General features: G+C 38.3%; 1 protein-coding gene across 1 annotated transcript in view; it reads left to right on the top strand.

Moving 5' to 3' along the window:
• Positions 1-2565: 2565 nt before the first annotated feature.
• The window catches only part of FMN1 (formin 1), a 125382-nt gene continuing 103908 nt past the window's right edge, over positions 2566-24039 (top strand). Inside the window, exons 1-2 of the mRNA XM_084207987.1 lie at positions 2566-4734; positions 6761-6878. Coding sequence (XP_084064113.1) covers positions 3343-4734; positions 6761-6878 — 1510 coding nt within the window. The 5' untranslated portion in view covers positions 2566-3342. The remainder of the gene's footprint in view (positions 4735-6760; positions 6879-24039) is intronic.

The raw sequence follows: 24039 nt of genomic DNA, 5'->3' as shown, positions 1-24039 counted from the left end.
GGTGTGACTTCTGTCTGTGATGAAATGTAGGTCAAAAAGGGTGTGGATTGTTAAATGTGCTTTAAACTGTAAAGAATGGTTGTCCTTTTGTATAATTAGTGCATTGACTGCCTTGAAAGTTGCTATGACAGGTTTTAAGGGCTTTTCTGAGGCACCAGAGAGTTGTCAGTTTTATTAAGTAAAGAGGCTTGTAACATAATTATAACTGATTTCTTTCTGAAGATTTTGAAGTTGTTCCTTTAGATGCAGTGTTATAGCCTGTTCAGAGAGACTTCCCTTATGAGATAGATCCACCCAGCATTAAAACACTTCTGCCAACAAACTGACTCCATCTCATTTTACATCCCAATGATGACCTCTTTTTTATATCAAAATATTATAGGCACATACTGATGTATGTATTTTACCCCGAAACACTCTATTGAGTAAGTAACCAATATGTGCTTCATTGTCAGCTACTCAGTCCCTCAGAGGAGTCTCCACTAGGCTGATCATCAGAATGCAGGAAGCAGGTCTCTACAAAAGCCATATTTTAGGCTGGGAGTTTATGGACTGTGTGGTGAATTTTAGAGACTGACTGACTCATTCATCACAATGACTTTCAGGTTTTGAGTATTTCTCCAGGCATATATGTAGAGATGAGTTTCCTTGTTAATCCTAGAGCTCAAAAAGCTTGAAAGTTTCTCCACACTTACTAGAGTTTACTACAAAAAGAGGTACACAGAAAGCAGTATTTTCTGCAGGCTTGTGAGATTACTCTGGTTATATAGGGCATATTTCAGCTTCTGGAATTTTAATTATTCACTGTTCAACTCTGGGATTTCTAGCACCTCAATATATTGTATTACTTAAGCTTTACACTAAAAGCACCATTCTTTTCACTTCTAATTTGATCCTGGTCTGCTATATTTTGTTGGGATTTTGTTTGGACATAAAGTATGGGAATCCTGTTTTAAGTCCACTTTTAAACTAAACTTTTTATAAGTCCATTAAAACCTTAAATAGTTAAATAGTGGCTGTAATCATTAGCCTTCTATTCTTAGGATTGTTACAGCTTGGTGACCCTTTTTTATTAAAGGGAAGTTTTATTCTAAGTATGGGTTATTGTTAATATAAAGAGATGAATAAATATTTTGGCATAATCTGAATCACTGTGTTTAGTTTAAAAGGTATCATGAAGTTCATCACAGAGGTATATTTTTGCTTGTGCCTAAAAAGACTATTTTTGAAAATATGATTTAATATTTATCCATCAAACACCAAATAAGTAGGCACATAAATAAATAAGCAAGACATAACCATACAATTTATCAGAACAATGAACAATTAATCATGTAATAGAACATAAAAACAGATTGTGCATTTTTTAAATGTAGAAAACTTTGGTCACTTTGCCCCATTTATTTTGCCATAAAATGGAATATAGAATTGCTTTAGATTTGCCTTGAAGAAATTTTTTCTTGGGGGAAGTCACCAGTGTTGTGGTAGCTTCCTTCCACCTGTTTATAAGTGCTGGAATTATAAGAATAGGTTGGCATAGGGGGTGGCAGGGACTCTCTGTCTCCTTCTTTTCGTAGTGCTTCCTTTTGTGATATTCAGCCTAGAAACCAGGAGAGCCTGTCAGTTGTTTCTGACCTTGGCACCTGATGATTAAGCATAGCGGAGAAGCAAGTCCAGGGCTTGCTAAGGAAATGCCAGGCAGCAGAGCAGAAGACATTGCTCCTTGTGAAATCACAGATAAAGATGGGAATGATTCCAATGCCCTTTGTCTATAGGTATGCACACAAGCCTGTAATTGAAAAGGTGTCTGTAAGCTCCATCCAAGCCCTTAGTATTACAATCTGATTTTCAGGAAAGTTTGTTCCTGCAGGAGATACCAATGGCTTTTGCTTTTGCTGTTGACAAACAAATGGGTTTTGTACAGTCTACATATTTAAGCATTAAACCAAAAGCTAAATGTGTTGGGATACTTTGTTGTTGCTTGTTGGCTGCAATACTCAGCTTTTTAGTAAATGTTTTTTGGTAATCACATATAGCAGTGTGATCTGCAGCTGATTTCCCTGTGAAGGACAGCTTTCCCCATGTTGCTTGCTTAAGATTACTCATCACAGCTAAATGGATCACTGTAGAATGGACCTTTAACTTGGATAAATAAAAAAATGTAGCAAAAGTGGAGACTTGTGATGGAAACGTGCTCCAAATATTACTGGCTTTCTGAATATCAAGAGTACTTAAGAGTATTTTGTACTTTCTCCATCTGTATTGATAAAAAAAGTACATAGTATCCCTGGTAGTTTGAGTTTTGTACATTTCAAGTGTTCTTGTTCGTTTCAACTAAGCAAATCTCACACATATGGCAGCAAAGTCTGTGAAAATCATCACAGAATATGTCAGCAGAGATTGTTGTGGGTCGGACCCATCCAAGGCTGGTGCCGAGGAGGGACACGGCTGTCCGATTCCCAAACAGTTAATTCGGCCTTGCTGGGCGCTCCCGCTCCCTGGGCGCGGCCGCAGTCTCTGATAAGTACCTGCGCGCACCTCTCAGCTGGGGCTGTGCAGGGCAAGGACAGTGGTAATATGAAACCAGTCTCGTTGGTTTTTGTTCATGGCCCTGGAGGCTGAAATCTGCATTCCAGATGAAACCTCCAGCAAATCGGAAGAGAGTCTCTTTTTTTCCTACTTTCCTCTGCTTCAAGGGCGCTCACCCGAGTTGCCTCTGCCCGGCCGGGCACTGGGGGCTCTCCCAGGGCTTCAGGAGGGGGCACAGGAAGCTTCAGAGTCGTAAGCTCGGGTTTCCATTTGTCATTTTTTGGTGATTATGGATTTACAAAAGAAGTTCTTTATCCTAGTGGAAAGACTATGCAAAGGAATCCGTCGGGAATTTTCTGCTGAAAACCACCCAGCGCTGGCGCACCGGGACAAGGAAGTAGGGAGCCGCCGCGGCGCGCTCGGCCCGGCGGGACGGCTGCTGTAGCTGCCGGGGGCGCGCAGCCCGTGGGGGTGCGGAGCCCCGGGAGGACTGTCGGCCGGGCTTCAGCCGAGGTTAGTGCTGAGACAAAGCCCTCTTGTGCGAGGGAACAAGTTCCAGACGCTGCCGAGAACTGCTTTTTACGGTGGGTCGTTCGGCTGCTCTCTTGGCGGAGCGGGAGCCCCGACGGCCGGGGCGGAAGGAGCGGCGGGGCGGCCCGGCCGGGAGCGCGGGAGGCCGGCGGCCTGCGCGGGCCGGGCCGCCTGTTGCAGCGCCGGCAGCCGGCCCGCCGGCAGCCTGAATGCGCGCAGTAAGGGCTGGCTCAGCAGTCAGCAGCACTGCTGCGAGAGAACCCATTCTCTACTTCAGGCAACATGGAAGAACAGAATGGGATGCCTGACTGTAGTCAGCTTTTAGACCTGAAGAACACAGCAGAAAGCGACCCTGACCCACTCACTACATTTTCTGTGAAAACACTGTTTGGATTTACAGCTAAGCTTGAATCTTCAGCTCCCAAAGAAGAAACAGTGCTTAAAGCATTTCAACCTTTGCACAGCAATATAAATACTCACGCTAACACCTGGCATGAGAGGAATGATAATGGATATAATGAGGACTCAGAAAATCGGCACAGCATGGATAGTACCAGTGGCCAAGCTGACCCGATGTCTGGCAGGCAGGCAGGCCTGGAGCTGGAGTTAGCTGACCAAAATGAATTACTTCTTCAGCATTTGAGGTTTGTTCAGACTTCTTTGTCTGAATCTGACAATGACGACAAGGATGCTATTCTTGTACAAGGTACTTTGGTTCATACAACAAGTGACACAGAATCGGACACGGAGAATAAGGACCTAGACACCGATGAGAACAATGCAAGCAAATATGGGCTGAAAAATGGCGCTTTGTCTGCTGAGGCCTTGGACAACAGCAATCAAAATAAGGAAGAGTCAGAATCAGAAGGGCACAGCAACAGTGATGACACTGTGGATACAGATGACATTGGATTGCGCCCACCATTCTCTAACCAGCTCCCAAAAGAGCTGGACGGTATTCTACAGTATGACTCCAATGGAAAAGACAAAATGTTAATGGATGAGCAATTCACTCATTTGCTTGCTACAGGGGAATGCCCTCAAGAACTTTCAGATGAAGAACAAAGACCTTCCGTTGATAATATATCACTCCAAAAAACAGCGCTGGCTGAAAAGACTTTCCAGCTGCCTGCTTTCTTCAGTGGACTACGTGTCAGGAAAAAGGGACTGACCACAGAAGATGGGAAAACTGTTACAGAAATTAAACCAAGGGAGAATGATTTAGCTCTGCTTAAATTACGACAGCCTGTTAAGAAATCCAGTATTGCATCAGGTTTGACCATTAAAAAAAAATCATCCGAACCTAAAGCAAATCCCACTTTCCTAGAACAGCTCTCACACTTGTTAAACATAGACGTCTCCAAGAATGAAGATAGAACTGAGGACTCTGGTGAGGGATCTGGGGAGACCGAGGACAGTGATGAAGCTCAAGAGAACAAAGCCTCCAGCAAAAGAGAACCACGATTTCCCTCTGAGGAGATAAAATCAAGCCCTGCTGAATCTGCACTGGATGCCTTTAAAGCCTTATTCACGCGACCTCCCAAGAAAGAAACAACTGCAGATCCTTCAGAGCTGGAAGCCCTGAAACGCAAAATGAGAAATGAAAAAGAGTCCTTGAAAGCTGTATTTGAAAGGTCAAAATCAAAACCTGGGGATGGATCATCTGACAAATCTGTAGGTTGAATTTTCTTCCTAAGATCTGGAAGTAGAAGGATTAAATATTTTTGTTTAAATGTTATTGGTGGGGACTTAAGATCAAAATGTCAAATTTTGGATTCCCAGCCGAGGAAATCTTGGGGCTAATTTGTCAGAATTTTTGATCATCTGCAGTCGAAGCAGAATTCGGCCACAACTGATGGCAACAATAAAACCTCTCAATTAGAAGTGAGAACTTAACAATCAATTTCTGATAGTAAAAGATGGCTGCATAACAGTTCTCTGTATGTCAATGATGGCTTTAAATAATTTTGATGCTGCAGATATTTACTGTAATATTATTTAACAGTTTCTGATTCTCGCTCTGTTTTCTTTCATTGAGTATTTTATTTTTATAAGTAGTATTTCATTTTACCTGTAGGAATAATTGTATGATAAGAGTTGTAACAAGAAGTTATGGGTCAAACTCAAAACATAGAACAGGAAGGGGTTTTTTCTTGTTTACAAGCATATAGCTGGCTTTTCAAATATTGATGGGCATTTAACCTTATGCAGGTGTAACTTAGTGATTTCAATTAGACAACTCAAATCTTTGATTAATGTAAGTGTTTGCAAGGTTAATGCTCTTAGGCATATGGAGATGCAGTTATTATATAAAAAAAATCAATGCAGAGTTTTGGTACAGTCATAAATGACTTTGAATATGATTTGAACTCTTTAATTAAATGAGTAACCTTTGGGTTGGCATTCCCCCAACTCGAAATTCTTACAGCCACATCTTTGGAAGATGTAATCAGCCCAGGAGACTGTTGTTGGCTGAAGGGAGAATTACTTGAAGGATTCTATTTTCAGGATTGGACCTTAAACCTGAAGCTACTTAAGTTAATTTTCTGTGTTGGTTATACTCTCTTTCAAATTTTTATTCTTACATAATATAAAAAAACATGTAAGAAATCCCGGTCAACATTTGGGTAGACTGATAATACCAGTTTGCAGCAAATTACCTATGGGGAGGAGAAAACAGGTATTCATTGGCTGTGGAATGTACAGCAAGTGCAGTCTGAGTGTGCCCTTCCCATCCCTGGCTTGCTCCTTCCTGCTTACACCAGTGCTGTGCTGGCGTCAGCGTTCCCGTGGCCCTCAGCAACCTATTTGGGAAGCTGTCATCACACACAGTGAGGGAGGAGGCACAGGAGTCAGCAGGAGTGGCTTTTATAAATGTCTGCTTAATGTCCGGTCTGGTGCAAATCTGTATTTTCTCAGGGCAAAGCCAGAGCCTGGGGGTCTAGCCTGTCCTTTCCCTTGCTCCTGTGGGGCATTTATGGGGCCATTTTCCTACAGGGTTTCACTGTTGCTTCAGTTGTGTCTATGCAACTACTTGTAGTAACATGTTGAAAAACAGATTACAGAAATATTGGAGATATAAGAAACCACCAAAGAAATCCCTCTAAAAGAATGCTTGTTTAGTGGGTCATTCCCCCTCCACCCCTTCCCCATTTAAAGAGTTATTTTAGCGTTCCAGTTGACAGTGCAGTCCCATTAAAAGCTGCAGCATTACTTTGATGTGGCAGTATTACCTGGTATGTGGACTGAGCAATCTGCAGGGGGTGGGGCAGGAATTTCATAAGCTAGCTCTGCTTCCAGAAAATTATATTGTCAAATGATGTCTTAGGTGAATTGCTCTAATGTTTACTTGTAAGAGGAACGCACTATGGAATATTTCACTCTGGAAGAAAGATACAGGAAAAAACCCTAGCATTCGTGACCACCTCTGTGGTTCACGAAAGGATAGACACCTCTCCACAGTGATGTGAACACTTTCAACAAATCACTGCGTGTCACATGCATTATGCTACTTTCCTCCTCAAAAATATTTTTCTACACTGATGTATTTGTGTCCCTTCCAACCAACTGAGCACTGTTTCAGTCAGTAGAATGAGACAGATAATTTCTGGAGCACATGTGTAGAGCTGAGCATGGCGGTTGCTGTTTGGAATCAATTGATACTGCAGACTTTAATTTTTTCTTGTGTAATTTTTAACAGCCTGACCTGAGTCCCTCAGAGCAAGATGACAAGACTCCAGGGAGACTCCAGACTGTCTGGCCGCCACCAAAAGCAAATCATGAAGAAGTAAAAGTAGGATTGAAGTACACAGAAGCAGGTAAAAAAAAGAGGTGAAGCATTTGCAGAAATTAGTTTCTGACATTTTTAATCTTGTTTGATACAGAGCTGGTGATAAGTCACAGTATTTTCTTATCTGGAGAAACAGACCTTATGTTTCATATGTGTGGTTTGCTGCTATTTGTTAATTCTGCATCTGATTTTTAAATGTGAATGGCTAAATATTGTACAAACTTGCCTGTAGAAATTCGTGAGGAGAGATGTGGAGGTTTTTTGATAAATTAGATTATCCATTTCCAGTGGCATTTTGTCCAGAATGAAAACAGCACCATTTTTGCAACATGTGTATGAACAGAGGAATGCTCATATTCAGTCAGGCCACTTCTTTAGCTAGCCACATATGTTGTCCTATGCAAGTGTATGAAAGGGTATGTCTGAAGTGCAATGGTAATTATCAGATAATTTTTTCACAGAAAAACATTTCTTGGGTTTTTTTGTTATTTAGATATTTACATAACATACTTGAAAGGGAGGAAGTGATTATTTTAGCCTCCACAACTCTGGTTCAAATTTATATTCTTGAATGTAAAACTCAAGTCATTGATATTCAGAAATTAACCATAAACTGAGGAATACTCTGAAATATTAAAGTGAAAGACTATAGGCCATCTCTTCTTCAGGTACCTGGAGATTTTAGAAATTACTACCTAGAGAGTGTTAAGTGGAACGGAAAAAAAAAAGCTTTTATACTACTTTGCTGTGAGAAATTGTTCAGGGTAATACTGTGTGGTTCTTTCTAATGCCAGTGGATATCCATCTGGCCTTGTATTTGAGAAACAGTACTCCTATTTGTTCTGTCTACTGCTTTTTATTGTTTAGTCGTTCTCCCTCTTTTTTCAGTTTTCTCTGCATTAATCTTTCTTTTTTTGTAACATGGGAATAATACCGGAAGTGTAAATTTGTTGAAAGATTGAGAAAACTTGGCTTGACAGAAGCAACATGGTTCTAATATATGGAATTGAATTTATGGTTCATCTGATTGGTCTGAATTTGGGAGTCTATTACTTAGGTGACCAGGACAGGTATTCAGCTGTTGGCAAGTTGATGTTACTCTTAGATTTTTATTATAGGCTGTATGCTTGCCATACTTAATTTTACCCAAACAAATATTTTTCCTCCTAATGACTGTAATAATCTGTGGTGAAACATATGAAGAAGGAAGGAAGGAAGGAAGGAAGGAAGGAAGGAAGGAAAGGAAGGAAGGAAGGAAGGAAGGAAGGAAGGAAGGAAGGAAGGAAGGAAGGAAGGAAGGAAGGAAGGAAGGAAGGAAGGAAGGAAGGAAGGAAGGAAGGAAGGAAGGAAGGAAGGAAGGAAGGAAGGAAGGAAGGAAGGAAGGAAGGAAGGAAGGAAGGAAGGAAGGAAGGAAGGAAGGAAGGAAGGAAGGAAGGAAGGAAGGAAGGAAGGAAGGAAGGAAGGAAGGAAGGAAGGAAGGAAGGAAGGAAGGAAGGAAGGAAGGAAGGAAGGAAGGAAGGAAGGAAGGAAGGAAGGAAGGAAGGAAGGAAGGAAGGAAGGAAGGAAGGAAGGAAGGAAGGAAGGAAGGAAGGAAGGAAGGAAGGAAGGAAGGAAGGAAGGAAGGAAGGAAGGAAGGAAGGAAGGAAGGAAGGAAGGAAGGAAGGAAGGAAGGAAGGAAGGAAGGAAGGAAGGAAGGAAGGAAGGAAGGAAGGAAGGAAGGAAGGAAGGAAGGAAGGAAGGAAGGAAGGAAGGAAGGAAGGAAGGAAGGAAGGAAGGAAGGAAGGAAGGAAGGAAGGAAGGAAGGAAGGAAGGAAGGAAGGAAGGAAGGAAGGAAGGAAGGAAGGAAGGAAGGAAGGAAGGAAGGAAGGAAGGAAGGAAGGAAGGAAGGAAGGAAGGAAGGAAGGAAGGAAGGAAGGAAGGAAGGAAGGAAGGAAGGAAGGAAGGAAGGAAGGAAGGAAGGAAAAGAAAGAAAGAAAGAAAGAAAGAAAGAAAGAAAGAAAGAAAGAAAGAAAGAAAGAAAGAAAGAAAGAAAGAAAGAAAGAAAGAAAAGAAAAAGAAAGAAAAGAAAAAGAAAGAAAAGAAAAAGAAAGAAAGAAAACTGCATTAACAAAAGCTCCAGATTCTAGTACTTGTAGAGGAATTAGGTCATGCTTTCTTGAAATTTGAATAGGAAAGACAGACTGGCTTAGAGCCCATGTAAATTGTTACTCTTGTTACTGTGATATTTTGGGTGGTAGTGTCATCAACATGTCGATGGTTTGTTTGCTAAGTCAAATTTTTAAAGACCAGATTCTGCAGTTCATTAGTTGCTCCAGCGTCTGGCAGAGGGATTTGAATGAAAACAAACCGCTGGTGATTCAGCTGGGATGAGATGTAAGCAGTGCTTTTAAAGGAAACAGGCAAAGACTGTGTTTGCATGTTTAGGCTATGTTAAGTCTGAAGTAAAGTTATAGGTGTGCTGCAGAGATTGGCAGGTTGGTTTCTTTCAGCTGCTCAGGGATGCCCAGAAAGTTGTAAGTTGCACATGATGGGTCCGCTTAGATTGGCTGATCTGAGGACTTGTGCCACTGTTCTAAAGCATTGTGCACAGAAATGAAATTACAGAGTCTCCTACAAGTGAAGCAAGGTGCCGTTCATGAGTCGTAGGAATAAGGATCGTATTCAATGCTGGTCTTATTGCTGGGGTTTGTGGGGTTTTTTATGAATATGAACATGGCAATACAGCAAAACTGCTAAATTCACAATCTTCTCTCTGGCAGTAGTAGGTACCTTCAAAGGGTATGTGTATGCTGGCATTTGCCCTCATGAGCCTTTGTATCCAAAATTCCCTTCCAGCCACCAATACATTAGAAATTTCTTGACCCCCTTTTAGGAAGTGGGCTTCTTAAAAATAAGCTGTAATGCAGGTTAATCATCTGCATTATTTAAATTCTAATCCAAAAATCCCACTTCTTAACTCAGTATCTTGTCCTGACTACTAAGATGAAATAAAAATTCTTGATGTCAGAATAGAATTCAAAAATTGTGTGTGGGGTGTTTGTGATTCCAGTCCTCCTCTACTGATATTCCTGTATCCATATCATAAAAAATGCTGAAGTGGTTTGTTTTATTAGCTTTCAGTCAATAATTTCTGTTAGTATTTTAATTCCTGTGATTAAGGGTTTCATCTACCAAAACAATAGGAATGTATATAAAAATAATAATAAGAGGATGAATGATTAGGTAATATTCATTTAGCACAGCTGTATTTCAGGCTTAGACAAAATATATGTTCATATCCAAAGATAAATTTGTCAACATTCATCTTTGTATTTCTAACATGGTACACAAATACATACATATATTAGGAGGTAGCATGTTTGTTTTTTTCATTTGTCATGATAGAATAGGATTTAAGACTGTAAACTTGAAAGCTGGAATACAGTAATCTTTTTTGCAATTCTACACTGTGTCTTTGATTTACTTTCTTCATCACCATGAACTATGACAACTATGATAGGAAGGTAGGGATATTGAGGGAGAGTATTCCTGTCTTTTTGATCTTTTCTCACCTCCTTGTCATGTTTTTCCTCATCGTTCTTGTTGCCTAGTGGAAGCAAGAAATTCAGGCTTAATTTGGCCTACACAGCAGACATCACAATGACTCATAGCAGCTTGGAGGAGTGGCTAACTCCCTCCTGAGGCTCACAGTCTGGCTTGATGTGTGGGAAAGGAACTGAAAAGCAAATGGACATAACAAGGAACACGTGTGTGAGGCTGACTGGGTCTGTTAGGAATATTAGAAGTGAAAGAAGTTGGGGATACAACTGAGCACCGGGTTTTTTTTTCATGCATTTGATAACTGCTTGTGCAGTCATAATATTGTCTCCTGCAGTATCCAAATCTTGAGTTGTTAATTTTTAATTGAATGGCTGATGTTGCAATATTTTGGTTTAATTTATGTTTTCCTAATTCTTTAATGCATGTGTTTCCATAGAGCAAGTTGACTGTGTTGTCAACTGGCTCTCTGTAATTAGCACAAGCTGCTTGCATGATTCTCTAGAGAAACTGGAACTTCTTTGAAGTGTGTCTAAAATAGCTGAAGTCCAGAAAGTCTGTAGAACATTTATGTTCTGGAAGACTAGAAAAAGGGTACTTTAGTTTATAGTTATTCCATGGAATTAAAGACATTCCTGTGCATATATTTTTGGCTCCTAAATTTCTGTTCCTCTGCTTTAATTTTAAGGGGGTTTTTGTTTGTTTTTCCTCCATAATTCTTGGAGAGAATTCCCACATTTTTAAGCATTAACTCTGACAGAAGGGTAGATATGTCAGCCATTATGTGTGGTGAAAATATCTGGCCAGATAGAAGAGACAAATTCATGTCTATACTGTAGAAATTCCTCTGTGATACTACATCACATTGAATCCACATATAATGAATATCTCAACTACTGTGCAAGCACGTCCCAGAAAAGGAGCTCAGACGTGGGTTCTGCAGCTCCTGAAACTTCTTATGTTTGAAGAACAGTCTCCACATTAAGATGGTACAGATACACAGATTCTGTTATTCCTATTAACAATACCATTTTAGCCTTCAGGATCAAGCTAGTTCTCTTATATACGACAGAAGAAGTTTAGTCTTTTGTGTAGCAAAACAGAAATGTAAAAAGTAATGAGAGAGAGAAGTATTTGACATTCCATCAGGAGAAAATGTTTAAAAAGCCACTTGGAAAATTAATTCATTTAGTGAGGTTTTTCATTTTTTCATTCAGTGTTTTCTTTTAGATTCAAATCTAAAACATTTAAAAATCTAATTTTCTCACAGTCTGTCTGTTCATCATCTTTAAATCTGAAGTGAGTTAATTTTGTCTCCGTGGTGCCACAATTTCTAGAACAGTCTATGAGGATTTAAGCACAATTTCAAGGTAAATTAGAAAATCAGGAGGTGCCTGATAAAGGTCTTATTAGACAAAAAATACCTGGGTAAATGGTGAATGAAATACAAAATAGTGGCAGAGGTTTATTGCTAAGTCTCAAATAAATCAAATCCTTGATTCCCTGTACTCTTTGTTCCCAGCAAGAAAATCACTTTATATCTATGATGTAGGGCCATATGCCCCAAATGCAGGGAATAACCAGCTTATATGAGAGAAAGAGAGGTATAATGGTTGGAACAAAAGGATGAGAGATAAGAGCATGATTTCTTATCTTTCTTTAACATAAGCTTCCTTTGTGGCCTTGAACAGTTTGTCTTTAAAACAAAGACAATGTTTGATGTTGTGTCCTGAAGAAAGTTGTTTTAACAGTGGCTACCAACAGTTGGTTTCATCCTAAGTAAAAGGCAAAGAAAAAATTTTAGTAATTTAGGTTTATTTCATTTCAGTGTGGTGTTAGTTCTGGGATTCTGTTATAAATTTTACTGTAGGGAATTAGATCAAGCAGCAGTATAGCACACAGGATATTTTGGATTGCTTCAAGGTAGTTCTTTTGTGATTGAATCGCTGATCAATTTGATGTGACCTCAGAGTGCATAAAGTTATTTTACTACATTTTGCTGCGTTGTTATTGTGTAGCATGACAGGTGCGTGTAATTCAGTGTTTCATAATCAGACAGATAACACTCGTGTGTTTTTGAGAAGCTAAGGGTTTTATTACAAGCCAGATTTTGGTAACCATACTGTATTCTAGAGTAACCACAACATTTTCCCCCCTTACTTATGATAGCTTGATGGATTCAGAAGGTATTGGGCTAAGATTTACTTTGAAAATACTAACAAAAACCATGCTCCAAAACAATCAAGCAACAAAAATACCCTTTACTTTTCCCTCTCCACCTCAGCTGACAGTCAGTCATACTGTGCCTCTTGAGACAGGAACAAAAAGATAGGCACCTGTGGGTGATGAATATTTGTTGTTAAGATGTTTGTGTTCCATTTTCAGTCCTATTGCTACTTTCTGGAATGGCTTCAGGAAGGTTTTGGGAACCATTCCAAGTTTCAGTTTATCCATCCGTAAAATTAGGATAAGAATTCTGACCTATTTTTCAAGTCAAATTAAATCCCTTTTCTGTTTATAGGCTCTTAGCATTAGATAGAGATGCAGAATAGGAAAGAATATCCACTTTTCAAAGTTAAATCTAAAAAACAAAGCCCAGACCAACCACAAAGTTCCAGAATGGTAACTGTACCTAAGGCCATGGGATAAAATGTCCCTGCCTTCCCATACACTGAGGATTGTACTTTTACAAGGTGAGAGGGAAGAAGAGTTATGCTCCAGTTTTTCAATAAAAATCGTTGCTTTATTTTTGTTATGCATACTCTTTGTAGAAATGTAGTAATTTTGGGAGACCTGTTGTTTTTGAGTCTGGTTGCATGTTTTGCCGCAGGTGCCTAACAAGGACAGGTTTTACAGAATCCAAAGCTATGGCTGGATACACATACAGACATGGCTGGATACACATACAAGCATGCCTAAACGATCAGAACAGCTTTAGTCCACTTGGAGTAGAAAGCTGATTTCTAAGTTTAATGTTTTCCTAGTGAGAAGATTAATCTGTTGTCTGAATATAATGAAGGCAAGTTGTGGGAATTACTTCTTTTACTGTAGTTTTAATTTTGAAATATAGACTGCACTATGCACCTGAGCAATCCAATTTTGCCAAGACCCAGAAGTCACGGGGTTTTATGAGATGATTCTTGTTATATAATTGAAACACAGTGAAAGAGCCATTGTGTATGCAAGAAGAATGACTTTGTATTTTATTTCCATGGTTCTATTTTGAAATATATGAAGCCCTTTGTGTAACAGAAATGCCTCTGAGTTTCACTGAATTCCCTTTCCTGTTCGTAAGTCTCACTGTTTGCTTGTTGTGATGCTTTCTGAACATCTGCACCTGTATTTAGAAGTGCAGTTTGGATTTCTTTTTAGATAAATTCAGTATCAGCCCTGCCAGGTTTGCTCCCTCTGCTTTGGCACTGACATGTACTCTGTAATAAATCTGTTCCTCATGTGTGCTGTTTGAAGAGTTGCTTGTTTACCGTACCGCATTGGTGAACGCGATCCTGTAATAGATTGGTTTGTAAATACAAAGTAGGGCGTTTATTGGGAAAGAATTCGTGTTGCATGTCCCCAGCAGCAGCACCTCTAGTGTTGCCTTTCTGGGAGGGTGAAATGACAAGCGAAACTATTCATCTCTGCTATCAGGTAAATGAGCTGTAACTGTAGCCCCTCACAGCCGAGGAATGGTCAGGCAGATAAGTTACTCAGGTGACTGTTTTTGAATAGTGCTTTATACTGCTTTGCAATCAGAAAGAGGAGTAACTATTTTCCTCATTTCCATCACAGACCATCAAGGGGGTGCTGGGTTTTCCATTGGAAGCTGTTTTTTTGGGGATACAGTTCTATTATTCTTGGGGAATTCAGTGGCTATTGTTAAGATACTTAATGTTCTGTATTAAGTTTACTCTGGTGTTTGTATTATATAAATATCTGGACAGTATTTGGATACTGGACTGTTGGCTTGTTTTTGGGCTTTTTATTTTCCACAAGTCCCTCTTCATTTTTTTCCTTTTCTCACATCTGCCATATTTTCACCGTACTGGAATCTTTAGGGTGCTGAGAATTTTTGAAATTTTTGGGTTGGAGGGTTCTTCCTTGTCTTAAAAATGAAACAAAAAAAATCCCAAAACTAAAACAAAAGTTAAGCTCAAGTGAAGGATATCCGCTCATTTCCCAGTCTGTGGATTCAGCATCCTTACATGTAAGGAATTATGGGTCTGTAAAAGAGTTCAAGTTCAGTGGTAACTAAATAAGAGAGGATGCATAGGAGTAGATAGAATGGGGTCTAGGGAAGGAGGATTAGAAACATGGCTATCCCTAAAAAATAGGTAATTTTGTGAATTTCTTTGAGCATAAATAAATTTTAATTTCCTAGTTATAAAAGGATGCTTAAATGTGGCTGTGCTTAATAAAAACCAGTCCAAGACTGAACAAATTAGATTTTGAAAGTCGCTTGTGTGTATTTTTATTGAAAGAAAAGCCTGAAAATTTGCTGCTGTTTTATGACTGTAGCCCGAGAGAGCCTGGGAGGTCGCATCAATACATCTGTAAAAATAAATAAAAAGTAATTAAAAAGGTATACCTGTGGTGAGTAGGTTCCCTTCTGACACCCGGTGGTTAAAGATTAGAACTACATGGGGAAACAAATGCTGTAGTAAAGGGGAGTATTGAAAATGGGACCAAGGGTTGCCATGCAGGGAGAAAACATTGAGAAACCCTCACTATTCTGAAATTAAATGAATCAGTCCAATTACAAGTTAATGATTTTCTTTATACTGCAGGGTGTGGTACATCTCAAGAAAGGTAGATTGCACTCAAGTTTTCTAGCTTTTGTTCTCTAATTACCTTTAAATTGTGTTAACATTATTTTGCATGTTTCCACACACCAAGTTTAATATGTATGGCTTTTTACAAAAATGAGTGTACTGACCAGAAGTGGCTATATAGTTCATTTAACTTCAAAGCTTCTGCTTTCTACATGAAGTTTTGAGATTATGGCAGAGAAGTTTCCTAAATTGCTGTGTGAAGTTTGAGGAGTAACCCATCTACTTGAAATGTAAGCTATGGAGATTTCTGTGGGAAAGGTTTTAATGTAAGATTTTATTTAAAATTATTTAAGTAGGTAAGTTGTTTTATCACCAAAGAAGAAAAGGTAATTCTTGCATTGCAGAGTTGTGAACACAATAGTATAATACTGAATAATATCTGAATGTGTGTGTTTGCTTTTTGCAACAGTTTTGAGGAGTGAAAATTTCCCTCTGAAACATTGTGACCCACCCTGTCCAGTATTTCTGGGGTTGTAGGTCAAATTTTCAGGTCACCAGATTGACCAGTGAATGCTTGTATCTTTTAGAAATATTGGTGAAGAGTGCAGCACGCTCAGTATCATATGTTCATGAGCATGTATTGAATACATTTGTAAACATTGTTGTTGCTTTGTGTTCAGAAAAGTTCTGTGTGATGATAAAACTGAACATACATTAGACATTTTGATTATGTAGGTTGTCCAAAACATCCAAATTTTATTTCATGTTCAGTTTTCTCTGCATTAGGAAAAGCACACATGCTCTAGTATGTATTTTCTTTGCAGAACAGTGAAGCATGCCTCATACTTTACTAATCATGGGGAATATTTTTTGGTTTTATGTTTTATTTCTGCCACCTGGTGGCATATTTTGTCTGTCACATGTCAGCAATATCAGTCACTGCTATTGCACAGTCTATAACTTTCTTTTTTAAATGCATGTTTTGGAAATGAAAAACAAGATGAGGAATTCTTCAAAGTGTTCCCACCCCAAGCTTCTGTCTTCTAATCAGATTGTAAGGGATTAATCTCTTAGAAAAGTCTAAGCTTTTTGATCTGCTTTGGTCTCCTTCCCTTACCACACAACATGAAAATACGATAATGAGTGAGCATGATTGTTACTTCCAATTGTAAGTCTTGAGGAATTAATAAAATCAGCATATGGTATTCTGTGCATATATCAAGCTGAGAGCTTTACAGAAATATTTCTAGGTGTATTTGGTTTGTGTGGCCTGTTTTTGGTAGTGGGGGGTACTACAGAGGTGGCTTTGTTTTCATAGGGTTACTGCATGTGGCCCATGGTTAACCAAGGAATATCCACAGGATATTTTTACAAGGTAGAAACTTATTTAAGTACTTGCTGTTTGATTTTGGTTTTATTTGATAGGCTGAGCTAGTGTTTAGCAGCCCTTCAGAAATTCGGCAGTCACAAGCAGTTCATAATTTTTTGCAAGACAAAATAACATAAGGGGGAGCTGCAAATACCAGCTCAGTTATATTTTTTAGTAATGAATGAAAAGCAGGGGGTGGGCAAGACTCCCTGCTAGTATATGAACCTAAAGAGTGTAAAATACAGGTTCTGTGAGTGAGGCTTAAATACAATCTTACTTATGCTTTTGTCTCTAGCTCACCTAAAGCTTTACAAGGAGGGACCACCAGGTGGGTGGAATAGTGTAATGTTGTCTGTCTCTGTCTAGTCTTTGGTCTCTTTTGTTACCATAAAGGTAGTATTTATCTTTCCTTGATGGAATGTGAGTCTGCTATATCTACCACTCTGAAGAGCTAAAAATTTTGTACGACTACAGAAGTTCTATAAGATATCAGGAACTGTTTTCAGAATTCTAGCTTGTGGTACTTCAGTTTCAATGGCTGCCCTCCCACTAAAGTGAGTGGAATTTAGGTTAATTTCTTCTTAATCTCACATTAGACATGTTGTAATTTGACAGTGGGTTTTTTTTCTAAAGTCTTTGGAGCAAAGACAGTAGTGAAAATTAACGTGATCATAGATCTTAACATTAGAGTTATGGAAAACTATTTGGACATATACTGATCCTTATTCAGAACCAGAACACATGTAAGGCTGACCAAGAAATACAGTAAAATCCCATTGACAACCATATGAGATACTAACTGATAATGTCATTAGTAACCATAGAATCATTGAATATTAAGGGATGGGAATGGACCTTAAAGATTATATAGTACCAACACCCCTGCCATGGGCAGGGCTGCCTCCCTGTAACGAATCAGTAGGGCTGTCTTTTGAAGGAAAAGGAGGTTTAATTGTCCTTTAAGAAAAGGAATTTATGATATTAACCTGATTTTTGGAAGTTAATTTCACTTATAACCCCTGCGTTTTCTTGCACAGTTTTATACTCACCAAGAGCAGGACATGCAGAGCGTTGGCCATTTTTGGATTTTAAGTGAAGCTTAAGAAAGACATTTTGAACAAATGCTCATTAACTCAGAAGCTCCTTTTAAGCAGCTCTTTTGAATGATCAAATTATAGAATCATAGAATAGTTAGGGTTGGAAGGGGCCTTAAAGATCTTCTAATTCCGGCTCCCCTGTTAGGGCCAGGGACACTTCCCACTAGACCACGTAGCTCAATATCTCATTCAACTGGCCTTATCACTTTTGCAGTTGTTTGCTGAAGTAACTGGCAATACTGAATAAGACATGTTTCAAAGCATTTATATTTTTCTGTGTATGTTTATTCATAGGGTAATTTCCTGTTGTCAGGCTTTTCATAGAATTACAAAGTAGCAATCTGCTGATTTAAAACTTTGTAGGGATTAGGATTGGGTTTTGGTTTTGATTTTTTTCTTAATCCTTTTTTGTAATTGAGTTGGAATATTAGACGTTGGTGAGTATTCTGTGTGATTATCGTATAAGATTTAAATTTAAAAACAAACCTTATGACCAGGATAAACTCTTCATACATTATGTCAGTGAAGAACTACTTCTTAATTCTACTGTGAAACACCATTTAGATGATGATGTGAGTAGACATCATATTAGAAGAAATAAATCCAAAGTACTTTGAAGCCCTCCTATTCCCTTTGAAGTTTCATAATGACAGTCCAATCATGTTTGTCACAGCTACATGGATACTTCATAGGAAAGAAGACAGTGTTAAGACAATTTTGCATTAATCACAGCAGCTTGTATTGGAACTTGTTAGAATTTCCCTGCACATGCCCTTAGTGATCTTAGGTTAGGGAAATTATATTGTCTGTATAGACTGCCATTAAATGGACTTTTGAGCAGTCTGGTCTGAGACACCTTTCTCCCTCACAATTCAATTGCAAGCATTTCCTATTTCCCTCGTGTCCTAGTTTCACCCAGGACCCTATTGTTATTTGATACCACCTTGTATCATTGTTAGGGGTGAGGAGAAAGGGACTGCAGCTTCCAGTCAAAAAAGCATGGCAGGAGAGGGGAAGCCGTGCTCCATTGCTCCTCGTCTCAGGGTCCAGGGTGAGCTTTTTTGCATGTGAATCACCCTCAGTCTTGTATACTTTTGTTATTAATATTGTTGCCATTACTGTTCATTTTCTTATCTCATTGCTGTTTCCAGTAAACTGTTCATATCTCAACCTGTGATCTTCATTTTTGACATCTCCAATTCACAACTCTGTCCTGCTTCAGCAGGAAGGGAGAGGGAAAGGAGGAACAGAGAAAAGAGCAGTGTGTCATTTGGGGGAGTCTTGGTGGGGGCACTGAACTTGGGAGTCCCATTCCTAAATCTCACTCAAAGTGGGCTCTTCCTCACAGGACTCTGTGGTGGTGGTGCAGAGTTTTGTAGAAACTCTTAGGTACTTACAGTTAGAGGCCACTTGTGTTATTTCCTGCCTGCTGGGAAACCAGGCAAGTGGGCAAATTGTATTTGCCTGTCCCATAAAAATCTCGTGTTTTTTCCTTCATTCTAATGAAACAAATAAGTAAACAACTTCTTAGACTTGTTTGTGGAACAGAAAAAGAAAATGCTAGCACTCATCTCTTCCTATGTAAATTCTTTAACACAGTTGACAATACTGATTATACCGATACATGGTTCACATTTTGAAGATCATCTGAATTTGTACCTAAGAGGATTAGAGGTGTACTTATTTGGGAATTCAGTGTGTTTTAAAGAAATTACCTGAAGCTAAACTGTCTATTCAGTGTCCTTAGCACTTCAGTATTGTAACTCAGCTTTCCCTGTAGAAACCATAGTCCCAAATGGGCTCACAGAAAATACAGGTATGTTGCCTTGAGAGCATGTTTATCCTAAAAGGTTAGGAAAAATAATAAAGCTGAGCAGTTGGGGCAATAAATATTGATGGACTTGTTCATATTCAGATACCAAAAGCCTATGAATACTAGAATATCCTGCTGGTTTAGATACTTGGTTTTTGTGAATGTTAAGGGTAGATTCAAGCAGTCCCGTGTTATACATTTTTTTTACAAGATTAGCTTTCAGGGCCCAAATTTTAGAAAATGCACTGCTTTTAAAATTAGCCCAATATATTGAATATATCTTCTTTTGTCTCAAGTTATTTTATGTTTAAATTTAAAACTCATGAAGTACAATAACTGTTGAAAAGATTGTGCTTTTTGTATAACTTAATCAGGATAAACAGCTTTTCTGTATTGCATTACTTTTTTCCCTATATGTAAGTTTTGGTATCTGTCAACTTTCTGGGTTCCAGGTACTTTTTAATTTAAAAATTGCTATTCAAGAGAACATGAATAAACCTTCTGGTGCTGTACCTATATACCATACCCCTAATGTTCTCTGTGTATTTGGACAGTTTTTGCTTTAGCAGATTGTGATGTCTAAAAGGGTATAGGCATTTGTCCACTGTTTCACAATGCATGATACTCTGTTGCTTCACACAGTAGATGTTTGTGATTCTATAACAAATTCCGTTTCTGATGCTCTACAGCACTTTAAGCTCTTTGTTCTCATCGTGTCCATCTTCCTTATTCAACCATTTTGAACTGTTTGGGGGTTGCAGCTTCAGTTTTTCCATTGTGCTTCAACAAAAATTCTTTTATCTGTTCACATGCTATGTTTGATGAAATTACAGGACCCAGAGTTACTTCCTCCTTGCATTTGGTAGTTAGTTAAAACACAATTTTATTTCCTTCTTGCAGCCCATTACTTGGGTATCTGTTAATTCCAGGCTTTAACTGGAGTATTTCAAATGTTGTAGTACCTAATGATTAAGAAAATAATGTGCTTTCCTGATGGACTGGTATCATTTTAGTCAATGATGTCTTTATATGATCCATATTGACAACATACTTTAAAATCATGAAGCAGACTGATAGCAAACATGACAGGGAAGGAAGGTTATCCTGTTTGCACTGGTTCTGTCTTTGCAATGTTCAATGCTAAAGTAATTTTTTTTTAATCAAATCAATTTTTTTTTTAATAAAATACTAATTAGATTTACTTCTTCCTGCAGTTGCACATAAGCAGAACCAAATATAGCCTGACTGGAAGTTATGATACTTTCTAATATTGACTGTATCAATGGGTGGCAGAACAGGATCATGACAATTATGTAGTTCGTCACTTCAAAAATTGTGGTTTATTTTTTCCTAAGCACTTTATAAGAACAAACTGTTTAATAAGTAAATGTGAAATATATATGTTACTATTAAAAACCATTTAGCAAGCTACTCATTAGGAAAAAAGTAAGACAAAAAATGGTATTAAAATAAAAGTTTATGTTAAAAACTAACGAGATAAGTTCATATCTAGAATAAAACAATAGGATTGAACTGGAAAAGTAAGACTTGAGAATTTGCAGCTGATACAAAGTTAGTAGAAGTAGGAAGACAATGCAAATTTAGCATTCTCTCATCAGAATGTTACGTGTTGGCTATGGCAAAACATGCGAGTAAATGGAAATTTAAGTTTCACAGAGGGTAGATTTTTTTTTTTTTACAATTAATAATTGATTTATTTTTCCAACAACAACATAGAAAAAGGAAATTTTGCATTTTCATGTTACTGTATATCTTTAGTCATCACTGAGGTCTCTATACAGCTTCCTGTGTACTTTGCCAACTTTCAGATCACTTTCAAAAAATGTTTTAGTGAAACATTTTACAATGACATATTATGTTGCTAGCTATCAGAAAATGTAACAAATATTTGTTTAAGGCTTGTTAATGTATTTCTGCTTCATCTCACTAACTTAGAAAAAATGATCTGTTTTATGAAAGTTTGCTTTAGCTTCAGTGGGCTATAATTATTGATTGCAGGTAGCATCAATTTGCAAAAGTAAAGAATATGTCCAAGTGGGCAACAGCTTACATGATCTATTACATTTTTCTTGGGATGGCATACTCTCAAAACAAAGGAAAAAGTAGTAAATAAAAACTGAGACTACAAGCTGTTTGGAGTGGAATCTGTGCAATGTGATTGTTTACTTTTTTGCTTGAATGCCATTTGTAAAGGAGTGACTTTTAAAATTATTTTCTCAGTAACGAAACCCTAATTTGCATGTGTTAATTTTTTAGGATTGACACACTTAGCGCTTGCAATCTGATTTTTATCTGATTTGTCTCAAAAGTCCTTAAGAGTAATATCTGCTTACGGGGAAACTAAATTTGTTCCCTACAGCCACTGTCTTCTTGCAGGCAGATTGGAGACCAGGCAAATACAACAGGATATTTGTACAATCAGCCTTCTGTTATGTGTCATAATAAAAGAATTTAAAGCTTCAGCAAATTGACATTGAGGTGTTTAAGCGTGTCCAGGGCAGCAAAGCTGATGAAGGATCTGGAATGTAAGTCCTATGAGAAGCAGCCAGTGGAGCTGGGGTTGTTTAGTCTGGGGAAAAAAAGGCTCAGGGGTGCTCATTACCTGCCAGAAGGTAGTGGCCAAGGGTTGGTTTCTTCTCCCAGTCAACTAGTGATAGGATAAGGTGACATAAGGTTCAGTTTGGGTATTAGGAAAGAGTGGTTAAGCACTGAAACAGGTCACCATCCCTGGAAGTATTAAAAAAATAAGTAGATGGGGCACTTCTTAATATTGTTTGCACGTGGTCCTGGGCAGCCAGGTCTGGCAGAGGTGGAGGTGCAGACCAGGTGGCCTCCGGAGGTCCCTTCCAGCCTCAGCCATTCTGTGGTTTGTGATTAGAAGCTTTTCTCCCTGTCAGTCTGGAAGGTCCCTAAGGTAGGGCAGCACCAGGACATGGGAAGTGCTGCAGTTCAGCTGCAGCCTTGTTTCTGGGCTGGCTCTCAGAGCTGCCCTCAGGTGTTCATGTGTCGTGGCTAACAAAGCCGAATGAGTTACAGTGGTTATGTGAGAGTCAGGCTAGCTGCAGAGCCCTATCAGATTTCTTCAGCTCTGGCATTGTTAATTTTTAACCTAGACAAATCACTCAGTGATACGTTGGTATTTCTGGATTTTATGTGTAGTCTATGTGAATTATTTTTTGAGTGAAATGGAATTTAAGAATTCAGTAGTTTATAAAGCCTGACTTATATTTTATTCCCCGTATAGTTCCTTCTGTTAAAATGTCATTGTTTACTTTGCTTTTTTGATTTTTGCCCCTGTAAGCAGCATCCCAACACTTCTGCATAATCAATCTTCATTATTCTGTTGCCAGTATGTTAAGGAACTGATTTTTGGAATTACATGAATGCCAGTATGTTAAGGAACTGATTTTGGGAATTACATGAATGAAATTATTTTTTCTAGTCAAATTCTTCAGCATTTTAATGATTCTGAGAACCATCTCAGGCATATATAGGTTATTTTCTTAAAATGCTAACTATCTGTGTACAATTGTACCAAATAAACGTGACCTCACAAAAGACAGAAAAGGAATGGTCATGAGTTACTTTATGTTATGCAAGATAATATAATTGTAATGTGATTTTCAGTGTAATATCTTGTACAGAAAAATGAACATTTGCTTGAGAATTAAAGTATTTTGCTGGGTTCCAGCTTCTGTCCAATAGATGGTTTCTTCTAGTTAAAAATAATAAAATTAGAAGCTTATGCTGTTGAATGTCAGTTTATATCAAAGTAGACAATCTATTAAGTCTAAGTTACAGTATATCAGTTTATGATGCACTTGCTTTTATGCAGTAGCAGTGTTTTAGGAAATTAGTTTTTATTGCTAATTCTTATAGCTTAGTACTTTCTAAGCATGTTTTTAAGGAATAACTAAATGGTAAAAGAATGGTACTCTCTGTCTTACTTCTGCTTTTGAACAAAGCTTAAACAAAACAATCTCCAGAAATGGTTTCAGAGCTTTCAGCTAGAAGCAATGAAAAACAGGTGCCAACAATGACATATACTTAATTGTTTAAAAATTTTTAAATTCCTGTGCTGTGATAGATTTCATTCATAGGGGTTCTTCCATCATTCTCTAATTGCACAAGCGTTTCTGCCAAGATAAAAAAAATAAGCAACAGAGGGTTGGGAATAGGTAGACAAGGTGAAAAATCTGCTTCTGGTGCTAGTGCAGGTCTATGTCATCATAGGTGAATTATGACTCTCTTACCCAAATCTCAAAGAATTTTAATCATTGGGCAATCCCACATAGAAAGTAGATCTTTTGTTAAGATAGATCTGTGTCCTTCTGTGAGCTAAACTAAGAACTGATTGTTAGGAGCATTTTCAAAGCCTGTTATTTGCTTCAGTTATCATGTGACCTTAAAGAGCTAACCTTCAAGTTAGGACATTCATAAGGTTCATGCCCTGCAAACCGAGTGCTTAAGGCAGCTGAGGTGCCAGAAGGGTCACAACTTTTTCTGGGGACCTGAGGCAACTGTTTTCTATCCTGTTTAGGTGAATGGATATGCAGAGCCTGTATCCATAGGGAATATCAACC

The sequence above is a fragment of the Fringilla coelebs genome (assembly GCF_963513975.1).
Source record: "Fringilla coelebs genome assembly, chromosome: 6".
Taxonomy (NCBI): domain Eukaryota; kingdom Metazoa; phylum Chordata; class Aves; order Passeriformes; family Fringillidae; genus Fringilla; species Fringilla coelebs.
Note: the sequence above shows the minus strand (reverse complement) of the source record. Positions and strands in the feature narration are given on the sequence as shown.